The sequence below is a fragment of the Triticum urartu genome, chromosome 4A, assembly GCF_056163025.1.
Source record: "Triticum urartu cultivar PI428250 chromosome 4A, HENAU_Tu73, whole genome shotgun sequence".
Lineage (NCBI taxonomy): Eukaryota > Viridiplantae > Streptophyta > Magnoliopsida > Poales > Poaceae > Triticum > Triticum urartu.
This window is the reverse complement of record NC_141876.1, coordinates 574,107,340-574,126,656: the sequence shown is the minus strand read 5'-3', so window position 1 is coordinate 574,126,656 and position 19,317 is coordinate 574,107,340. Positions and strand designations below refer to the sequence as shown.

Genomic DNA, 19,317 nt, shown 5'->3' with positions numbered 1-19,317 from the left:
GATGATGATAGTGACTTCGATCTTGATGATGCAATGAGACATTTTGGTCTTATGGCAAATCTTCGGGGATATGAGTCAGGAGGAAAGGAATGGGTTCTTGATAGTGGATGTACTGATCATATGACCGGAGATGAAGAGATGTTCCGTGAGCTTGCTGAAAATGACGACCCTCGAAAATATGTCACCTTTGGTGATAATTCAAAGGGTAAAGTGGTTGGCCTTGGTAAGGTGGCCATCTCACATGATAGTTCCATTCAAAATGTCATGCTCGTTGAATCTCTTGGCTACAACTTACTTTCAGTATCTAGACTTGCTGATTTTGGTTTGAATGTCCTATTTACTGAGGTAGAGTGCCAAGTATTTCGTCGAGACAATCATAAAATGGTCTTTACCGGTATGCGTAGAGGTGATCTTTACATTGTCGATTTCTCTAAAAAGGCACAACCTAAAACTTGCTTTATTGCTAAATCCTCAAAAGGTTGGTTGTGGCATAGACGACTAGGTCACGTTGGCATGAGAAACCTTGACAAGCTTATTAAAGGAAATCATATCCTTGGAGTTAACGATGTCATATTTGATAAGGATAGACTTTGCAGTGCTTGTCAAGCAGGTAAACAGGTTGGAGGAAGACATCCCGTGAAGAACATCATGACCACAAGGAGGCCACTCGAGCTACTTCATATCGATCTTTTTGGTCCCAACGCCTACAAGAGTCTCGGTGGAAATTCTTTTGGTCTAGTTATAGTTGATGATTTTTCAAGATTTACGTGGGTGTTCTTTCTTAATGACAAGTCGCAGGTCCAGAAGATCTTCAGAAACTTCGCTAGGAAGGCCCAAAATCAGTTTGACGTGAAGATCAAGAAGGTTCGGAGTGACAACGGAACGGAGTTCAAGAACGCAAATGTGGACACCTTTCTTGACGAAGAAGGGATTTCACACGAGTTCTCGGCTACGTACACACCTCAACAAAATGGAGTTGTTGAGAGGAAGAACCGGACGCTCATCGAAATGGCAAGAACGATGCTTGATGAATACAAGACGCCGAAGCACTTTTGGGCAGAAGCGGTTGAGACAGCTTGTCACGCAACAAATCGCTTGTATCTTCACAAGCTACTCGACAAGACGGCATACGAGCTCCTCACCGGTAACAAACCCCAAGTTGGATACTTTCGAGTATTCGGCTCAAAGTGCTACATTCTTGATAAGCATCGTCGTTCAAAGTTTGCTCCTAAATCTCATGAAGGTTTCCTACTTGGTTATGGCTCAAACTCTCACACTTACCGTGTCTACAACAATTTCACCTGAAAGGTTGAAGAGACGGTAGATGTGAAGTTTGATGAATCTAATGGCTCGCAAGTAGAGCAATTGCCAATTGATGTAGGAGACAAAGACCCTTTAGAAGCAATCCAAGACTTGTCCATTGGCAAAATTCGTCCAACGGAGGTGAAGGAGAGTACTTCATCCGTCCAAGTGGAAGCTTCTACTTCACGACAAAGTGAACCAAGAATTGACACGGAAGCATCCACAAGTGGGACACACCAAGATGAAGAAAACGAGGAAATACATCAAGACGAACATCAACAACCTCCTTCTCCACCACGACAAGAGAACGACAACGTCAACAATGAAGAAGACCAAGAAGAAGAACAAGATGAAGAAGATGTTCAACAAAGACCCAAGCAAAAGCTCTCACGAGTTCGAGCAAGAATTGCCAAAGATCATCCCGTCGAGCAAATCTTAAATGATATACAAACCGGGAGAATCACTCGCTCAAAGACTCGTTTAGCTAACTTTTGTGAAAACTATTCATTCATCTCTAGCATTGAACCTATGAAGGTTGAAGAAGCATTGGAAGATCCGGATTGGATAAACGCTATGCATGAAGAGCTACACAACTTTGAGAGAAACCAAGTTTGGACATTAGTTGAGAAGCCCGACAACAACCACAACATCATTGGTACCAAATGGGTGTTTCGCAACAAGCAAGATGAAGATGGACAAGTGGTTCGCAACAAAGCACGTCTCGTCGCCCAAGGATACACACAAGTCGAAGGTATGGACTATGGTGAGACATATGCTCCCGTTGCTAGACTTGAGTCCATTCGCATCTTACTTGCCTATGCTAATCACCATAATATCACCTTGTACCAAATGGACATCAAAAGTGCTTTTCTAAATGGTGAAATAGAGGAGGAAGTTTATGTCAAACAACCTCCCGGCTTTATCAATCCTAAGAAACCAAATCATGTTTACAAACTTCACAAAGCTCTTTATGGTCTTAAACAAGCTCCTAGAGCATGGTATAAATGCTTGACCAAGTTCCTTACTACAAGTGGTTTTGAAATTGGTAAAATTGATTCTACTCTTTTTACTAAAAGGGTTAATGGAGAACTATTTGTATGCCAAATTTATGTTGATGATATCATATTTGGTTCAACTAACCCTCTCTTTAGTGAAAAGTTTGGAAAGCTAATGTCAGAGAAGTTTGAGATGTCTATGATGAGTGAACTCAAATTCTTTCTCGGTTTGCAAATCAAGCAAACTAAGGAAGGTACATTTGTCTCTCAAACAAAGTACACCAAGGACTTATTCAAGAAGTTCAATATGCAAGAATGCAAAGGTATGTCTACACCCATGCCTACTAGTGGACATAATGATTTAACCAAAGATGGTGAACCGGTTGATCAAAAGGTTTATTGCTCTATGATTGGTTCATTGTTATACCTATGTGCTTCACGTCCCGATATTATGCTAAGTGTGTGCATGTGTGCACGATATCAAGCTGCTCCTAAAGAATGTCATCTTAAGGCTGTAAAAAGGATAGTGAGATACTTAATCCATACACCAAACTTTGGCATTTGGTATCCTAAGAGATCTTCTTCTGATCTCGTTGGCTATTCCGACTTGGATTATGCCGGAGACAAGGTTGATAGAAAGTCCACTTCGGGTACTTGTCAATTTCTTGGTAGATCTCTTGTGTCTTGGTCTTCCAAGAAACAAAACTCGGTATCCTTATCCACCGCCGAAGCGGAATACATTGCCGCTGTTTCATGTTGTGCTCAATTACTTTGGATGACCCAAACTCTTAAAGATTATGGGATCTATGTGAAACATGTTCCACTACTTTGTGACAATGAAAGTGCTATCAAAATTGGTCATAATCCTGTACAACATTCTCGAACTAAGCATATTGAAGTTCGTCATCATTTCATTTGAGATCATGTTGCTAAGGGTGACATTGATCTTAAGCATGTTCGCATCGATAAGCAATTAGCGGATATATTTACTAAACCTCTTGATGAGAAAGTGTTTTGCAGGTTGAGAGGAGAATTGAACATCATTGATGCTTCGAACTTGGAGTAGAAACTCCATTAGATACATGCAAGACATGAGCTGATGACTAATCCATGATATATCTCTTATGATAACTATCTTATGTCTTGGATATATTTGCACCTTGCATGTTGTCTAACCGATGTAGGTGCTTGGTTGAATCTAATTCCATGAGATTGCGACTCACTCACATCTTGAGCAATCTCTACATCACCAAGACTCTACACAATGGTGGTTGAAGACAAGGAAGCACAAAACCATTCAAACATATCCTTTGACAAATTCTATGTTGAGCTTCATGATTGTCATTTTTGGATACACAAGTGCTCTTCCTTGCAAGAACTAACCCATGTAGGTAGATGAACTCAAACTCCAAGTGGTGCTCCCAACTCTTGATGAGCTACATAAACCTTGAGCACCCACACAAGTTCAACTACATGAGCAAGAACCACACCACCACCCAAGGTATGTTATTCCATCTTAGAGAAGCTTTACTTCAAGACATGAGTGAAAGCAATTCAACAAGATGTGAATACATCAAGATGCTTAAACGAAAAATGGTAACCCCATTTTGAGCTTAAACGATGAGTATGACCTATGATCAAGTGTTCTCACTTGACTCCTAAGTCAATATACTCTAACATAGGTGACTATGTCACCGCCCAACTCTAGATGAAGTTCTCTTGTGTTCTTTTCTGTGTTATTGCATTTGTCTCATGCATGTTTATTTTCTTTCTCTTTTTCAAAAAAAAAACTTCATCTAGATCTTTTAGTTTCTTCTCTTTTCTCTTTGTTTTTGTTCTGCATTTTCTGCATTCAATTCCTTGCAAATCCTTCAGGTAATTCATTGCAAATCTTTGTGAGATCCTACATGTCTAGTGAGCTGAGGTGACAAATGTTTTTCTCTGTGTAAACTCGGTTTCACCAACTTGTAATTTTCGGTCCAACCGAATCCTTTCGGTACCACCGAAACATTCCACTCGGTGCCACCGACTTCGCAACAGGAAAAACAATTTGCCACTTGTTCTATATTTCTTCTGATCCAACTCTACTCAATGAATCTTGTCCTCTTCAAGCATCACAGTTTTATCCATTGCTTTGTGCTGAGTCTCAAGGACCAAACCTATACGACGGATTCCAGAAAGCCCTTCTTGGAAATTGATGTCAAAGGGGGAGAGAGAGATCACATCAAAGCTTGTAGGAGAGAGAGATCACATCAAGGGAGAGAAAAAGTCTCAAGAACTAAAGAACTAAACCTACAAGAGAGAAAGTATTAAGGGGGAGAAAGAGATTTCCAGGGGGAGAGAATACTCAAGGATCCCAGATGCTTGATGTTCAAGAGGAGAGATGTCACATGCCTTTTTGGGGGAAAGACATGTATTTGCATTAAGTTCTATCCATTTGTATCTTTCAGCTCTGATTTTCTGTTCCCTATCTTCTCCCAATATCCCATGTAAGATTCAGGGGGAGCAAGACACCTAAGGGAAAGAAATCAGTCAAATTCATTGCATATCTTTACTCTTGGGGACATGTTGAATCCAATGTGGTACCTTGTACTCACTCTCTACATGTCATCCCAGTCTTGGCATTCTTGTGGTTTCTTTTGTGTGCTCTGGCTAGTGGATGTACCTGCGTTATCTAACTTTGTTTGAGCAGGTTCATTCCATCCTAAGCCAACTCAAAGACTACACGGTAAGTGTATGCATCAAAATCATGAGTATGAGGAGTTCTTGCTTATGTACATACTGTTTGCAAGAAGGACTCATGAGCATGAAGGTATTTTCCTTGGTAATCTTTTACTCTGATGCATATGGCCAAGATACATGTAACACTTTGCCTACTCTGTCATGATTATGCTCTCACATGCTTCTATATTTTATATTCATATGATTGCATTCATGTAAGGGGAGCCTATGCTTGTTGCATGTCCTTCCAAAGCTTTACTTGTTGTTCTTTATATCCTTATCTAAAGCTTTGATGTATGTTGCCATCAATTACCAAAAAGGGGGAGATTGAAAGCACAAGTGCTCCCTGGGTGGTTTTGGTAATTGATGACAACATATCTCTTGTTGGACTAATGTTTCTATCTAGTATGTTTCAGATAAGTTCAACAATGGAGTGGCATGGACTAAAGGTTGTGGGAACTCCTTCAAGATGCTAAGGACAAAGGATTGGCTAAAGCTTAAAGCTCAAGACTCTTCATTTTACATTTTAATGATCCAAGATCACATTGAGTCCATAGGAAAAGCCAATACTATCAAGGAGGGATAAGGTGTTGCTTAATGAGCCTCTTGCTTCATGTGCTTAATGATATGCTCCAAAATCCTCAGCTACTTTCCCACTTCCACAAATGACCTAAACCCTAAGCCAAACTCGGTCATACCGATTCTTTCTATCCGGCGCCACCGAGCTTCACTTGTCATAAGCCACTGCCAAACCCTAGCAATTCGGTTCTACCGATAGGGATCTCGGTCTCACCGAGATGGGATTGCAAACTCTCTGTTTCCCTTTCGTAACTTTTCGGTCTCACCGAAAGAGCGAATTGGTCCCACCGAGATTGCAATGTAAACTCTCTGTTTCCCTTTTGTAACTTTTCGGTCTCACCGAAAGAGCAAATCGGTCCCACCGAGTTTGCCTGACCAACTCTCTGGTTAGCTTATTACCAAACTCGGTCTCACCGAGTTTGTGTAATCGGTCTCACCGAGATTACGTTATGCCCAAACCCTAACCATATCGGTCCTACCGAGTTGCATGTCAGTCCCACCGAAAATCTCTAACGGTCACTAGGTTTACCTTTTCGGTCCGACCGAGTTTGTTGATTCGGTCCCACCGAGATTGGAAAACTGTGTGTAACGGTTGGATTTTGTATGGAGGCTATATATACCCCTCCACCTCCTCTTCATTCGTGGAGAGAGCCATCAGAACACATACACAATTCCAACTCATATGTTCTGAGAGAGAACCACCTACTCATGTGTTGAGACCAAGATATTCCATTCCTACCATATGAATCTTGATCTCTAGCCTTCCCCAAGTTGCTTTCCACTCAAATCTTCTTTCCACAAAATCCAAATCCTATGAGAGAGAGTTGAGTGTTGGGGAGACTATCATTTGAAGCACAAGAGCAAGGAGTTCATCATCAACACACCATTTGTTACTTCTTGGAGAGTGGTGTCTCCTAGATTGGCTAGGTGTCACTTGGGAGCCTCCGACAAGGTTGTGGAGTTGAACCAAGGAGTTTGTAAGGGCAAGGAGATCGCCTACTTCGTGAAGATCTACCGCTAGTGAGGCAAGTCCTTCGTGGGCGATGGCCATGGTGGGATAGACAAGGTTGCTACTTCGTGGACCCTTCGTGGGTGGAGCCCTCCGTGGACTCGCGCGACCGTTACCCTTCGTGGGTTGAAGTCTCCATCAACGTGGATGTAGGATAGCACCACCTATCCGAACCACGGGAAAAACATCCGTGTCTCCAATTGCGTTTGAATTCTCCAAACCCTTCCCTTTACATTCTTACAAGTTGCATGCTTTATTTTCCGCTGCCTATACACTCTTTGCATGCTTGCTTGATATGTATTGTGAATGTTGAAATTATGCCTAAACTCCACTTAAACCGAAAAATCTTAAAAATTGCAACTTTAGCATTAAGTGTCTAATCACCCCCCCCCCTCTAGACACATCTACTTCAAGATCCTACACGTGTAGACCCGACACGTCCGTTTCCCCCCTCCCGGTGCCGGCGGGGGCGCCGTCCGTTAGGGGGGCCACACCCCGAAGATGCGTGCCGCCTCTTCGGACAGGCCACAACACCACCCTGCTTGTATGAGGGCCCGGTACGACACTCTGGTGGCATTGCTACCCCCTAGGGACCCCGTCCCGCCTAACCCTGGAGCGGTTGACCACGAGATCTAGCCCTTTGACTTCCTACGGACGGGCTTTGACTAGTGGACCTCTCCACCCGATTGTGTTAGGTCAGCCCAGAGGGACACCTGGGAGCAACATCCGGGCGAAACCCACAGCTACATCCACTCTGTGTAGACCCGACGCGTCCGTTTCCCCCCTCCCGGTGTCGGCGGCGGCGCCGTCAATGAGGGGTGCCACACCCCGAGACGCGTGCCGCCTCTTCGGACATGCCACAACACCACCCCGCATGTATGAGGGGCCGGTACGACGCTCCGGTGGCATTGCTACCCCCTAGGGCCCCCGTCCCGACTAACCCAGGAGCGGTTGATCACGAGATCTAGCCCTTTGACTTCCCACGGACGGGCTCTGACCAGTGGACCTCTCCACCCGGTTGTGTCAGGTCTACCCATAGGGACACCCGGGAGCAACATCCGGGCCAAACCCACAGCTACATCCACTCTATGTAGACCCGACGCGTCCGTTTCCTCCCTCCAGGTGCCGGCAGCGGCGCCGTCCGTGATGGGGGGCACACCCCGGAGATGCGTGTCGCCTCTTCGGACATGCCACAACACCACCCCGCATGTATGAGGGCCCGGTACGACGCTCCGGTGGCATTGCTACCCCCAGGGCCCCCGTCCCGCCTAACCCTGGAGCGGTTGACCACGGGATCTAGCCCTTTGACTTTGCACGGACGGGCTTTGACCAGTGGACCTATCCACCCGGTTGTGTCGGGTCGCCCCAGAGGGACACCGGGGAGCAACATCTGGGCCAAACCCACAGCTAAATCCACTCCGTGTAGACCCGATGCGGTAGTTTCCCCCCTCCAGGTGCCGACGGCGGCGCCGTCCGTGAGGGGGGCCACGCAACGGAGACGCGTGCGGCCTCTTCGGACATGCCACAACACCACCCCACATGTATGAGGCGCGGTACGATGCTCCGGTGGCATTGCTACCCTCCCAGGGCCCCCGTCCCACCTAACCCTGTAGCGTTTGACCACGGGATCTAGCCCTTTGACTTTGCACGGACGGGCTTTGACCAGGGGACCTCCCCACCCGGTTGTGTTAGGTCAGCCCATAGGAACACTTTGGAGCAACATCCAGGCCAGACCCACAGCAAGATCCCCTCCGTGTAGACACGACGTGTCCGTTTCCCCCCTCCAGGTGCCGGCGGCGGCGCCGTCCGTGAGGGGGGCACACCCCGGAGACGTGTGCTGCCTCTTCGGACATGCCACCACACCACCCCGCATGTATGAGGGCCCGGTGCGACGCTCCGGTGGCATTGCTACCCCCAGGTCCCCCGTCCCGCCTAACCCTGTAGCGTTTGACCACGGGATCTAGCCCTTTGACTTTGCATGGACGGGCTTTGACCAGTGGACCTCCCCACCCGGTTGTGTTAGGTCAGCCCATAGGAACACTCTGGAGCAACATCCGGGCCAGACCCACAACAAGATCCCCTCCGTGTAGATCCGACGCGTCCGTGAGGGGGGGGCACACCCCGGAGACGTGTGCCGCCTCTTCGGACATGCCACCACATCACCCCGCATGTATGAGGGGCCGGTGCGACGCTCCAGTGGCATTGCTACCCCCCAAGGCCCCGTCCCGCCTAACCCTGGAGCGGTTGACCACAAGATCTAGCCCTTTGACTTCCCACAGACGTGCTTTGACCAGTGGGCCTCTCCACCCGGTTGTGTCAGGTCAGCACAGAGGGACACCTGGGAGCAACATTCGGGGCCAAACCGACAGCTACATCCCCTCCGTGTAGACCCGATGCGTCTGTTTCCCCCCTCCAGGTGCCGGCGGCGGCGCCGTCCGTTAGGGGGACCACGCCTCGGAGATGTGTGCCGCCTCTTCGGACATGCCACAACACCACCCGGTTGTGGTAGGTCATCCGATATATATAAACACTTGGAGCAAAGTCCCCTTCGTATAGACCCGATGCGGCTGTTCCCCATTCCAGTTGCCGGCTGGCGGCGGCACCGTTCGTGAGGGGGGTCACACCGCTCTGTACAGAACCGAAAAATAATGTATGTATGCTTATTAACACATACGGTATGTAAGTTAGTTAAATAATAATAATAAAGAAAACAGTGAAGAAAAAGAAAAAAAAACTATATGTATGCTTATTAACACATACTATATGCTTATTAACATACTATATGCTTATTAACACATACTATATGTATGCTTATTAACACATACTGTATGCTTAATAATAATAATAATAATAATAATAATTATATATGGAAAAAAAGAAAAAAAAAAGAAAAATCGGCATAGCTGCGGCCAGGGCAGATGGACAGCGCCGCGGATCGATGACGTGTCAGATATGCCGACGGCTGCCGCCGGCATAGGTCCTGGTCGGTGCGCTCTGGATCGGTGACGTGTCATCCGTATCTATGCCGACGGCCGCCCGTCACGGCTGTCGGCATAGATTTGACGTCGTTAGCCGGCCGTGATGCCCGTTGTCGGCGGGCCCGCATCTATGCCGGCGGCCTATATATGCCGACGGCAGCTGTAGGCGTAGTCTTGGATAAGCCGACGACTGTTGTGTGCCGACGGCTGCTGTCAGCGTAGACGTGGATAGCCCGACGGCCATTGTACGCCGACGGCCAGGAGCTAGCTGTCGGCATAGCTCGGACTAGGCCGATGGTAGCCGTCGGCATATATTTGGCTGTCGGCTTAGAGCCCTGTTCCGGTAGTGACAGCACTAGTCATCGAAAGCAATGGGCCAGGCAGGAGGCGAGCTTCCAAGAAGCAAGAGAGAAGAGACGAGAGAGTCCCCTGCTGCATAGAGAAGACAAGTGTAAGCCAGTTAATTAGCGGAGATGCCTTGAGATCAAGGCAAGTGAGTACTCGAGTCGAGCCCGCCGAAGCAAGTAGTACGTAGCCTTTTTCTAACTGAACCGAAGAAGAAAAATAACCAGGGCTGCACGTTGCGCTGCACCTTTTTGCTGCCATTATTTTGTTTTGCAGCAGAGAGACAGTTAACCACTCACTGATGGTGCATGCATGGTTAGTTGCCGGCTTGTTGCACCTAAAAGATGCAGGCAAGTTGACCGGCAATGAAGGAAGGGAGGGCAGCTCCGTGGCTTCCGCTGCATCATGCATGGCCTGCGTGGATGGAGTCCAGCGACCGGAGGTGGACGCGCAGACAGCCAGATCATCTCCGCAGTTCATCTCGTCTCAAGGACCACTGCATCGTCGTCTGCAAAGCTGGCACAAACACAAGTCGGCATAGTAGTAGCAGTAGCATAATTAGCTAAGCACTTTGGGAGGCTAAGCACTTTGGAGTTGGATCCACAAAAGAAGTCAGGGATGCCCATCATCACCTCAAGAAGAAGAAGAAAAGGCTGTTATTCCCCAGGAATGTCAATGCACTTTGGCGCTTGCCACGCCATTTTTAACTCACCCTCCTCCTCAGATTCAGTGCAGTGCAGGTGCAAGTTGAGTACTACTACTAGTAGGTGGAGGGAGGACAAGGTGAGCAGTAAACAAAGTGGAACAAGAGGTGGTGCCTTGGACTGTTGTAGCCTCTCAAGGAAGGAAGCACATGGACTATCACACAGTCGTTAACAGTAGCAGCAGCAGCACTTGTTAGCATAATACACTACCAATACAGACAGCAGCACTTGCTTGGGAGCTACTGTAGTAGTGAATATATAAGCCCACCTGCAAAGAGTCCTCAGAGCTGTCATCATCTCTCGTGCATCCATTTATCCCCTGTCTTTACACAAAAAAGTGATAACAACTTGTGGCAAGGATTCTGAAACGCATCTGTATTCATTCATTCATTTCATGACCATTATTGCTGTAGAATAGAATGTATCAACTGTAACGGCATGTGGCGTGACAGAGAGAGGGGAGTGGGCACGCACGCACACTTGACCGGAGCACGGTACAGGACAGTCAAGAGGTGGCAGCCAAGCATACACACACACGCGCGCCGGGCCGCAGCAAACGGTCTCCACCAGATCGGGAATAAAAGCCACCGGTGGACACCACCGCCCACGAGCAGGGCAAGAAAATAAAGGAGGAGGAGCATCCATCCATCAACGGCGGCCGGCGAGCTCCGACAGCGCCTCCTCAACGGCCTCGCCCAGGACGTCCCCGCATATCTCCCTCGCCATGTCGTCCACCTCCAGCCGCAGCATCTCGGACCACCCCCTGCCCGCGATCTCCTCGCCGACGACCCGGTCCGCCGCCGCGACGCCCACATTGTCCGGCAGCCCGTCGCACGCCTCGCCGTCGGCCAGCCAGCCTTTCACCATCCTCCACGCCGCGTCGCCCACCGGCTCGTCCCGCCGCGACACGCTGGCCACGACCGGCCCTGCGGCGCAAGGGCACGCGCTCCAGAGCGTGCTCTGGCCGATGCCGAGCAGCGCGGCGTTGACGGAGTCGATGAGCAGCCTCTGGCCCGACCGCCGCTCCCTGCATTTCGCGTCCTCCACCTTGCGCTCCAGGAACTGGTCGGGCACGGTTGGAGCCAGAGGGCTGTCCAGCGAGTGCCACCGGGCGAACACGTTGCCGGTCGCCTCGGCGCAGAGGCCGGCGGATGACAGGATCTTCTCGACGAATTCGTACCGCTCTTGCTCGTGGGAATCGTCGTCTTTGCTAGAGCACGGCGCGGCCTCTTCTTCAGAGGAGGATTCGTCCCATGATAACGTCCGCGCGACCGATCCGATCGGAAGACACCTTGATAAAGGTTCTGCAAGCAAGATAAATGTTGAGATTCAGACAAGGGACACTGGCATAGCCTAATTTTATTCCACAATAAAAGCCTAGGGTGGTGCCAATAATGGTTAATTATGAGGCACAAAAGTTAATCATACTTATTATCTTTTATGGCCTGCCCACAAAGATTAAGTACACTTTATTGGTACTTACTGCCACCCTACCACTATAGCCTGCAGTTTTATGTCTGTAAAGGTAAGAACAGTTAACATGCCAGATTGGCAGAAAATTATCACACGACAGACATGGTAATGTGTTACCTTGTTTAGCGGTAATTGCACTTTCTGATGAACTGGCAGACTTTTCGTTCCTATCCTCAAGCAGCGCGTCGAGAACTGATGTTGGACTGGGCTCATCAAAATGTGAATTCCGAATCTCAAATGAGTGTGCTTTCTCAAGAGAAATCAGAGCCTGCAAAATTATCCGTCCAGGTTAACAAATCTACCACATTTATGTGTTAAAAAATCTATGTTTACATCTAGTAGGTAAACAAAAATGTAGAAAAGAAAGTACTGTACCTTAGAAGAAGAAAGCGCCTCTGATTCCTTGACCGGAAGTACTATTGTCGCATACTGATACTTATCTTCTAAACTCTCTGAAGCAACATCCTCTTGTAGGCCGGTACAAGCTGACCGTGATACACCAACCACTACATCACTGTCCACAGGAACTCTGCCATTCAAGCTCCCCGAGGGAGATGTGATGAGCTTCTCTTTTCCGGCTTTCCTACGCATTGAGAAGAAGCTTGAAATCTTTCCCTTGAGAGATGACTTCCCATTCCTAGGCTTGGCCGCCTCCTTCGGGGCTGTGGCTTCTCTATGTTGAGAATCTGAAGATCTAGCGTCTAAACGCAGGCTGTCAAAGGCTGATGAAGAGACTGGAACAGATTTTGACCTTGAAATGTTATTATTGCTGGAGCTTTCTCCTTCCGCACCATCAACAGAGCAATTAGATGGTACGGCGACTCTTTGTTCGTTGCCACACAACTGGCTGCCGCCATTAGTGGCCACCTGATCAACAACATCTTCTTTCTTCATATCAGACATGGCAAGCATTTCACCGAGCGTGCTCAAGCTCCTTCGCATCGGCACCTTTTCCCGGATAATCTCATTGGAAGATGCACTTGGCCACCTATCAGAGGCATGCTTCTTACCCTCCCTAGCTACATGTGCCTCAGGAGAGCAAGAAGCATGGCTTAAAGATGAGCCGAAATAAGGATTGCTAAACCGGTAGATGTAATCCCAAGAATGGCATGATGTTGGGCTTCCAAGCTCCGAGCCACTGAAGCTACTGCGTCCTTCTTCAGCGCGATCATAGTATGATCTATCTCGCCCGACCATATTTGACTGTATGCCACCCTGCAAACACTCATCATGCTGGTGACACATGCCGTGTGCTGACCAGTGTATCTCATCACTCACATGCCTTGATACAACAGGAGCATCAGAATCATCAGAGTTACCATGACCATTTTGTTGAAACTGCTCTGCTGTGGTGATTGCGGAGGTAGGTTTTAAGACCACTATCCGAGTGTGCTGTGGACGCCTTTCTGCTCTGGCATGACCAGCATTGGGCTTCCTACAAAGATTGCTTTTCTCTGTTCTACTCCCATGAACTGCATGGTTTTGCTGCCTTTTAAGTGCATTTTCGCTCTTCAGCTCCACTGATCTGGCAGGCTTCAACACGGTTATTTGCTTCCTTTGTGGTGACGTTGGCGCAGAATGGAACTCACCAGATTGCTTTGCAAAGAGTGAGTTGGGTTCTTCGAGAAACTTGAGAAACAAGTCCCTGTTTGAATTCAAAGTCTCCAGAGCATCATGGAATTCTTTCGATTGGAGAAGATTCTCATGCGAGGCTAGCTGCTTTGCTTCAACAAACTTCTGCCGGACGAGATCCATTCTTTTCTTGTCATGATCTTCAAGTGGCCTCCCTCCGCGTGAAGAATCGTCGCTCAAATGCTCACACCTTTGTGGCTGGTATCCCACCTCATAGACATCCTTATATTCCACATTTTCAACACAGCCTGCATGCTTGTCGAACGACATTTGGTTGTTGACCCTTGCCATCGTGGTTGATAAGTGGCCCTCCGGAGATCTCCTCCTGCTTGAAGGCTGAGCAGGCTTGGGAAAGGCCACACCTTCGTCGAGGCCCATCAGCCTTGCTATAACATTAGTGTTCTTCTGATTTGTGTCCCCCTCCTTCGCCATCTCCTGCGCAATCAGCGTCTTCATGGGCGTGCCGCCGGATCTGTCCGACGAGCTCCTCCTCATGCTGCCAGTCACCTGCGCCACACATGGATCAATCATGCAGCGATAAGCAGACTGTAAAAAGCTGAGATTTGACAGTTTGACACTGAACACAAAGACCAGTATGAAAAATATGTGCTCACCGTGGACTTGAGATCGGCGTAGTCCTTGCGGTCCGACTGCGTTCCTCTCACCGGAGAACCTGCCAGGAAGGAGGAGATCCATAATTAGGACACCTTCCACTAACCGAAGAACAATCATACAAGAGGCCATCTCATCTCATCTCTCCCCCAGCGAAAAAACATCGGAGAGTTAACCAATCATGCATCCGAAAAAATCATGGTCAGCTGGGTCGTTGCATGACCTTACCATCTCTGGCGGCGACCCTGGCGCTGGCTCCAGCGCTCAAGTCGAACAGATTGATCATTTCTTTATTCCTCCAACCCACCGCCACCAGCACCAGCAGCGGCGACAGCTAGCTGCGGCGAAAATCGCCTCTATTACGGCCAGTGTGCCTGGAGAAGAAGAAGAAGCGGAGCAGAAGTGAAAATGAGTCAGGAAATACGAGAAACCGCGACATGTAACAATTTTTTAAAAAATAAAATCAAAAGCAAGCGAGCAAACAGAGGCCGGAGATTTTGGGCGGATTAAAAGCTGACGCCGGAGCTAGAACTGTGGGGAAGGAGGAGAGAATTTGAACGCCGAGGAGGAGGCCGTGCGGCTGCGGGCGTGCCCTGCCCTGCCCTGCCGCTCGTGGCCGGGAATAGTAGGAGCAACAGCGCGGAAAAGGCAGTAAAAAAGGAGGTCGAGACGAGACGAGACGAGACGAAAAGGGGGCGGGACGGCGACGGCCAGCGAGATCCCACCGTCCCCTCCTTGGCGCCAATTCCGCCGCAATTCCGCGACGGCGAGCAGCGCGCCCGCGGAGGGGCCGGCCGGATCAAGCGTGCCAGGGAGGAGGAGCCAGCGAGGCGAGAGGTGCAGAGGGCGGGCGAGGGCGTGCGTACCGGTTCGGCAGTGTGGAGCGGTCGACGGCGGCGTCCGGTCGGCGGCAACCGTGCCCCACCGGCGGTGCGGTGCGTGGGGAGGGAGGGGGAGAGCGAGCGAGCGAGGCGTGGTGGGGTGGGTGGGGGAGCGCGCGTGCGTGGGTTCTTGAGCTTTTGTATCGTAGCGGATAGGAGAGGGGAGACAGCGAGGGGGGGAGGGGTTGGTTGTTGGATTAACGGCGCCGAGAGGAGGAGGAGGAAGATCGGAGGTGAATCAAAAGGTGGCAGCTCCATCACATAAATAAAAAGAAAACAAAAACTCCCCCTCAACAAAAAAAAACTCACAGTGTGTTTTTTCTTTAACACAGTACAAACGTGTATACACTTATCCCTATAAACGCACACACGCACATCATACCTCTATGAGCACCTCCCAGAGACTGAGCCGACACGTCATTTTGAGATTTTACAAAGTCATCGTAGACGCCTTGTAGTTGACGGAAACATCTCCTCCGTTGTTTTCTTAACCATCCAAACACGGTTGGTTCGTAAAAACTCACCATGTCAGCATTACAAAATGCGATGTGCGGTACAATTCAAAAATTGAATTAAAAAATAAAAAGGTTTTGGCGTCTACCCATCCTTCCTTCAATCATGGTTTTGATTTTCCACCCTCCCATTTCTTTTCCTGTTTATTCATCTTTCATCTTCTTCTAAAAACCGTCTCAACTGGTCCATCTCTTGTGAACCAGCATTTGGTTTGAGGTTAGAAGGAGAATGGCATCCTTTGTCCACCAGAGTTTAAGTCTCAGACTTAGACGTTGGCGTTCGCATTTTCCGGTCGATGTGTGTTCAGTGGAAGGAGATGTCCTGTCGACTACGAAAGACATCTGTGGCGACTTCATCAATCTCAAGATGATGTGACAGCTCGGTCTCCCGGGGGTGTTCATAAGAATAGGGTGTGTGTGCGTGCGTTCATAGGGACGAGTGTATGTGCATATATATGAGCGTCTGCGCGCCTGTACCGCGTTCCAAAAAAAAAAACCCGGGCCACCTCATATTTCACTTGCCGAATTGTTCTTCTTCTTATAAGTCGATAAGTTACAATGAAATTAAAATTCTATTTTTATGAAATCGCACTAGTTTAATGTAGGCATGTAAATCATGGTCTAATCTACTCTAACATTTATCTATCTCTATGATGTATTGCAACACACTGTCCATCAGTGCACGAATTTAAGACGTTGTTTAAAAAGTTAGGACATGCTGCTCTCTCCGTGTGAGGAAAAAGGATGTGCAGTGCTCTCATTTTTCTGATGTAAAAAAGCAGTAGTACTATTGATAGTACGTACAGTACCTTTTATTTTCACAAGGGGATTGATAGTACCTATTTGCAATGTACAGTACTTATCGGTGCGCTCAGTGTCTTCCAGGAGGAGGAAGACGCCGTATTTGGTTGATCGGATTCGTATGAGTACGCCTTCTTTGCCCCCGAAGGAGACGCCTCACCTCGCGCTCACCGGCTGCTTTGTAGAGTAGCGCCCTCGCTTGTACGCACGCACGCACGTAGCTCTCGAGTATCACAGAGACCAGTCGGGGGGTTCCGGACGCCGCCGTACACGCCGGCCGGCGTCAGGAGGCAAGTGGTCACGCTTCCATCAGGATGATGGATGCTGCGTGAACGACGAGGCGGCAACAAGGAAAGGAGCTCGCGTTTGAATCACCCGCCCATCATCGTCGTCGTCGTCGCCCGCGGGCCGCGGCCTCCACGCGCGGGCGGCGTTTGCGCCGTGTCCTGTTGCTGTTCGCCTTTTTCGGCCATGGTCCTGACCGCCTTCCGCGCGGGGGTTCGGCTGCTTCCTCCCCACCGTGCCGCGGCCGCCGGCAGCGCAGCGCAGAGCAGAGGCAGAGGCAGCCTTTTACGAGGCCCGGAGACCCAGCAGCGGCGTGGGGGACTGGGAGTGGAGTGGAGGAAGAAGGGGGACCCGCGCGATCGCGGCCCGAGACGATGGCGGAAGGAACAGGCGCCGAGCTTTCCAAGGCCGAATGGGATGGGGACATTATCATCGCCCGCGCTCTTGTTGCCTAGACGGGCATGGGCGGCTGTGTACGCTACACGGAGCAGTTGGCAGTCGGCAGTCGGCACTGGCAGTAGGTTACGGCGCACGTCCGTGTTGTGGGCAAGTCCACGTCGTTTCATTCTGTGGTGAAAATGAGAAGAAGGCCCGTTTCGAAAGAAAATAACGAGAAGAGGATCGGTCGATCGGACCAGGGGCAAGCGGAGTTTTTGAGCTCGAGCTCAAATGAGTCGAGCTCGGCGAACAGTAAAATCAGAAAAAAGTCAAAAAAATATTTCAAAAAAACAAAAGTTTTACGTGCTCACATAATTTCATCTAGAAATCACATTCTTAAAAGTCGTGAAAAATAAAAACACAAATTGATGCTCCAAATGTGTTGTTTACGAAGGCATTTTGGAGCACCGATTTTGTTCATTTCGCCACGACTTCCATGAGTGTCTTTTCAAGATAAAAATTTGTGCGCATGCAGCCTTTTCTCCATGTTTTCACCTTGATTTTTTTTTCATTTTCTTCTTCAGGTTTTACTGTTCATCCCGAGCTCAAAATGAGCTTGGAAGCATAAGATGGCTTTCGGGACTAGGGGGGAATTCAAGCCGAGCTGAGCTAGCTCAATTAACTTGTTTAGACAAGGGCTTGTGAAGTTGACCGCGCTGATGAAGCTGTTCTTGAGTTTTATTTCCATATTCCAAATCACGAGCTATCTATTTTGGGTATTCATAATGTCCATGAGGTGATCGCCATCACCTCTTGGTACTTGTCATTGAAAAAACGTAAAATAGTCCATAAAAAAGCACCCAAAATGTTAATCAGATTACTATGGAGATTTGTGCTTTGGCAGCAAACTATGTTATCACTAATTCCCCTAAGGCTATCATGAAGAAAGGGAGTTGGACCCGGCCGCATTTGGGTTTTGTTAAACTTAATTGATGCTTCTTTTGATGAAGACTTACTTAGAGGGTCACCCGATGCTGTTCTTAGGGACGTTAGTGGGAAATCCATTGCTAGTGGAACTGAAAATTTGACTGGTGTGCTGGTGTCTTGACTGCTGAAACTTTAGCGTTGCTATTCGGCTTGTCACTGGTGCAAATCGCGGGGTGTAATCGCCTTGTTATTAATTTTGATAACTTGGAAGTCATTGAGACTATGAAGAATGGAGGATGCTCGGCGGGAATACCGGCAGCAGTTTTTGATAATTTGCTCATTGCTTGTGATTTTTACATTGCTTGTGATTTTCCTATCACTAGAATTGAGCATTGTAATAGGGTAGCTAATAAATTTGCTCATGAGTTTGCTAGGTTAGCTAGATTATCTTCGAGTTATGATTGGTTTGAGGAATCTACAAGTGAAATTGTACATCCCTTAATAGACGATGTAGCTAATATTTCAATTAAATAAAGTGGTATTTGTTAAAAAAACTTGTTTAGATAACGAGCTAGTACAACTAGCTAGATAAGAGCATCTACAACCACCCTAATATGAGGCCCTATACGCCCAAACGCGTTCGGACGCGCCCGCTCACAGTGATCAGGCCGTCCTCATTTCTCATTATCCATAATACGTAGTCTTATATGCCGGCATCCAAATCCATATAAACATGCAAACATAGATCATCAACGAGCCAATAGATCGAACGAGAAATATATACAACACGATCGAACTCAAAAGACATGGTTCACCTCGGGCATAGTTCATCCAACATAGTTTATCAGACCCAAAAGACACAATCTTTTGCCGGATAGATTACTAGATACAAGCTAAATTAACTAGAGGAGGAGGTGAGGTGGAGATCACCATTTCTTGGCCGAGCCCTTGCCCTTGCAGTCACCGGAGCGAAGGTGCATCTCTTCCATGTATGCGTCCGCGGCGGGAGGATCGTCATCGTCCGTGCTGGTGATGCCCCTTTCCGCCGCCGCTAAGATGTAGTTGAAGAGGCGGCGGATGGCGCATGCCTGCTCCTTCACGTGGTGGGCCGCTTTGTCCTTGGAGACCTCTTTCTCCCTCGCGAGGCGCTCTAAAGTTTTGAGCCCGAGCTGGAGCGCCTAGC

At 48.5% G+C, this 19,317-nt stretch overlaps 1 protein-coding gene across 2 annotated transcripts; it reads right to left on the bottom strand.

The window, feature by feature from the left end:
• Window positions 1–10,991: 10,991 nt before the first annotated feature.
• LOC125552885 (uncharacterized) lies at window positions 10,992–15,365 on the bottom strand. 2 transcript variants are annotated; one of them, XM_048716593.2, is made up of 6 exons: window positions 15,217–15,365; window positions 14,579–14,724; window positions 14,353–14,411; window positions 12,482–14,245; window positions 12,224–12,374; window positions 10,992–11,937 (listed from the first exon to the last, which is right to left on the bottom strand). In XM_048716593.2, the coding sequence occupies exons 2-6, from the start codon at window positions 14,634–14,636 to the stop codon at window positions 11,282–11,284; spliced, it is 2,688 nt and encodes an 895-aa protein (XP_048572550.2). In that variant the 5' UTR covers window positions 14,637–14,724; window positions 15,217–15,365; the 3' UTR covers window positions 10,992–11,281. The 2 variants fall into 2 exon arrangements, with proteins under 2 accessions (XP_048572550.2, XP_087375160.1); XM_087519034.1 differs by lacking the exon at window positions 15,217–15,365 and having other exon boundaries at window positions 14,574–14,709.
• Between the last annotated feature and the right edge of the window lie 3,952 nt (window positions 15,366–19,317).

Excerpts from the sequence above, each read along its gene's own strand:
- LOC125552885 (XM_048716593.2), bottom strand. The coding sequence starts at position 14,636 with ATGATCAATCTGTTCGACTTGAGCGCTGGAGCCAGCGCCAGGGTCGCC. Across the intron at positions 14,246-14,352 it reads ACGCCGATCTCAAGTCCACG|GTGACTGGCAGCATGAGGAG; the intron begins GTGAGCACATAT and ends TGTGTGGCGCAG. Across the intron at positions 12,375-12,481 it reads AGGCGCTTTCTTCTTCTAAG|GCTCTGATTTCTCTTGAGAA; the intron begins GTACAGTACTTT and ends ATAATTTTGCAG.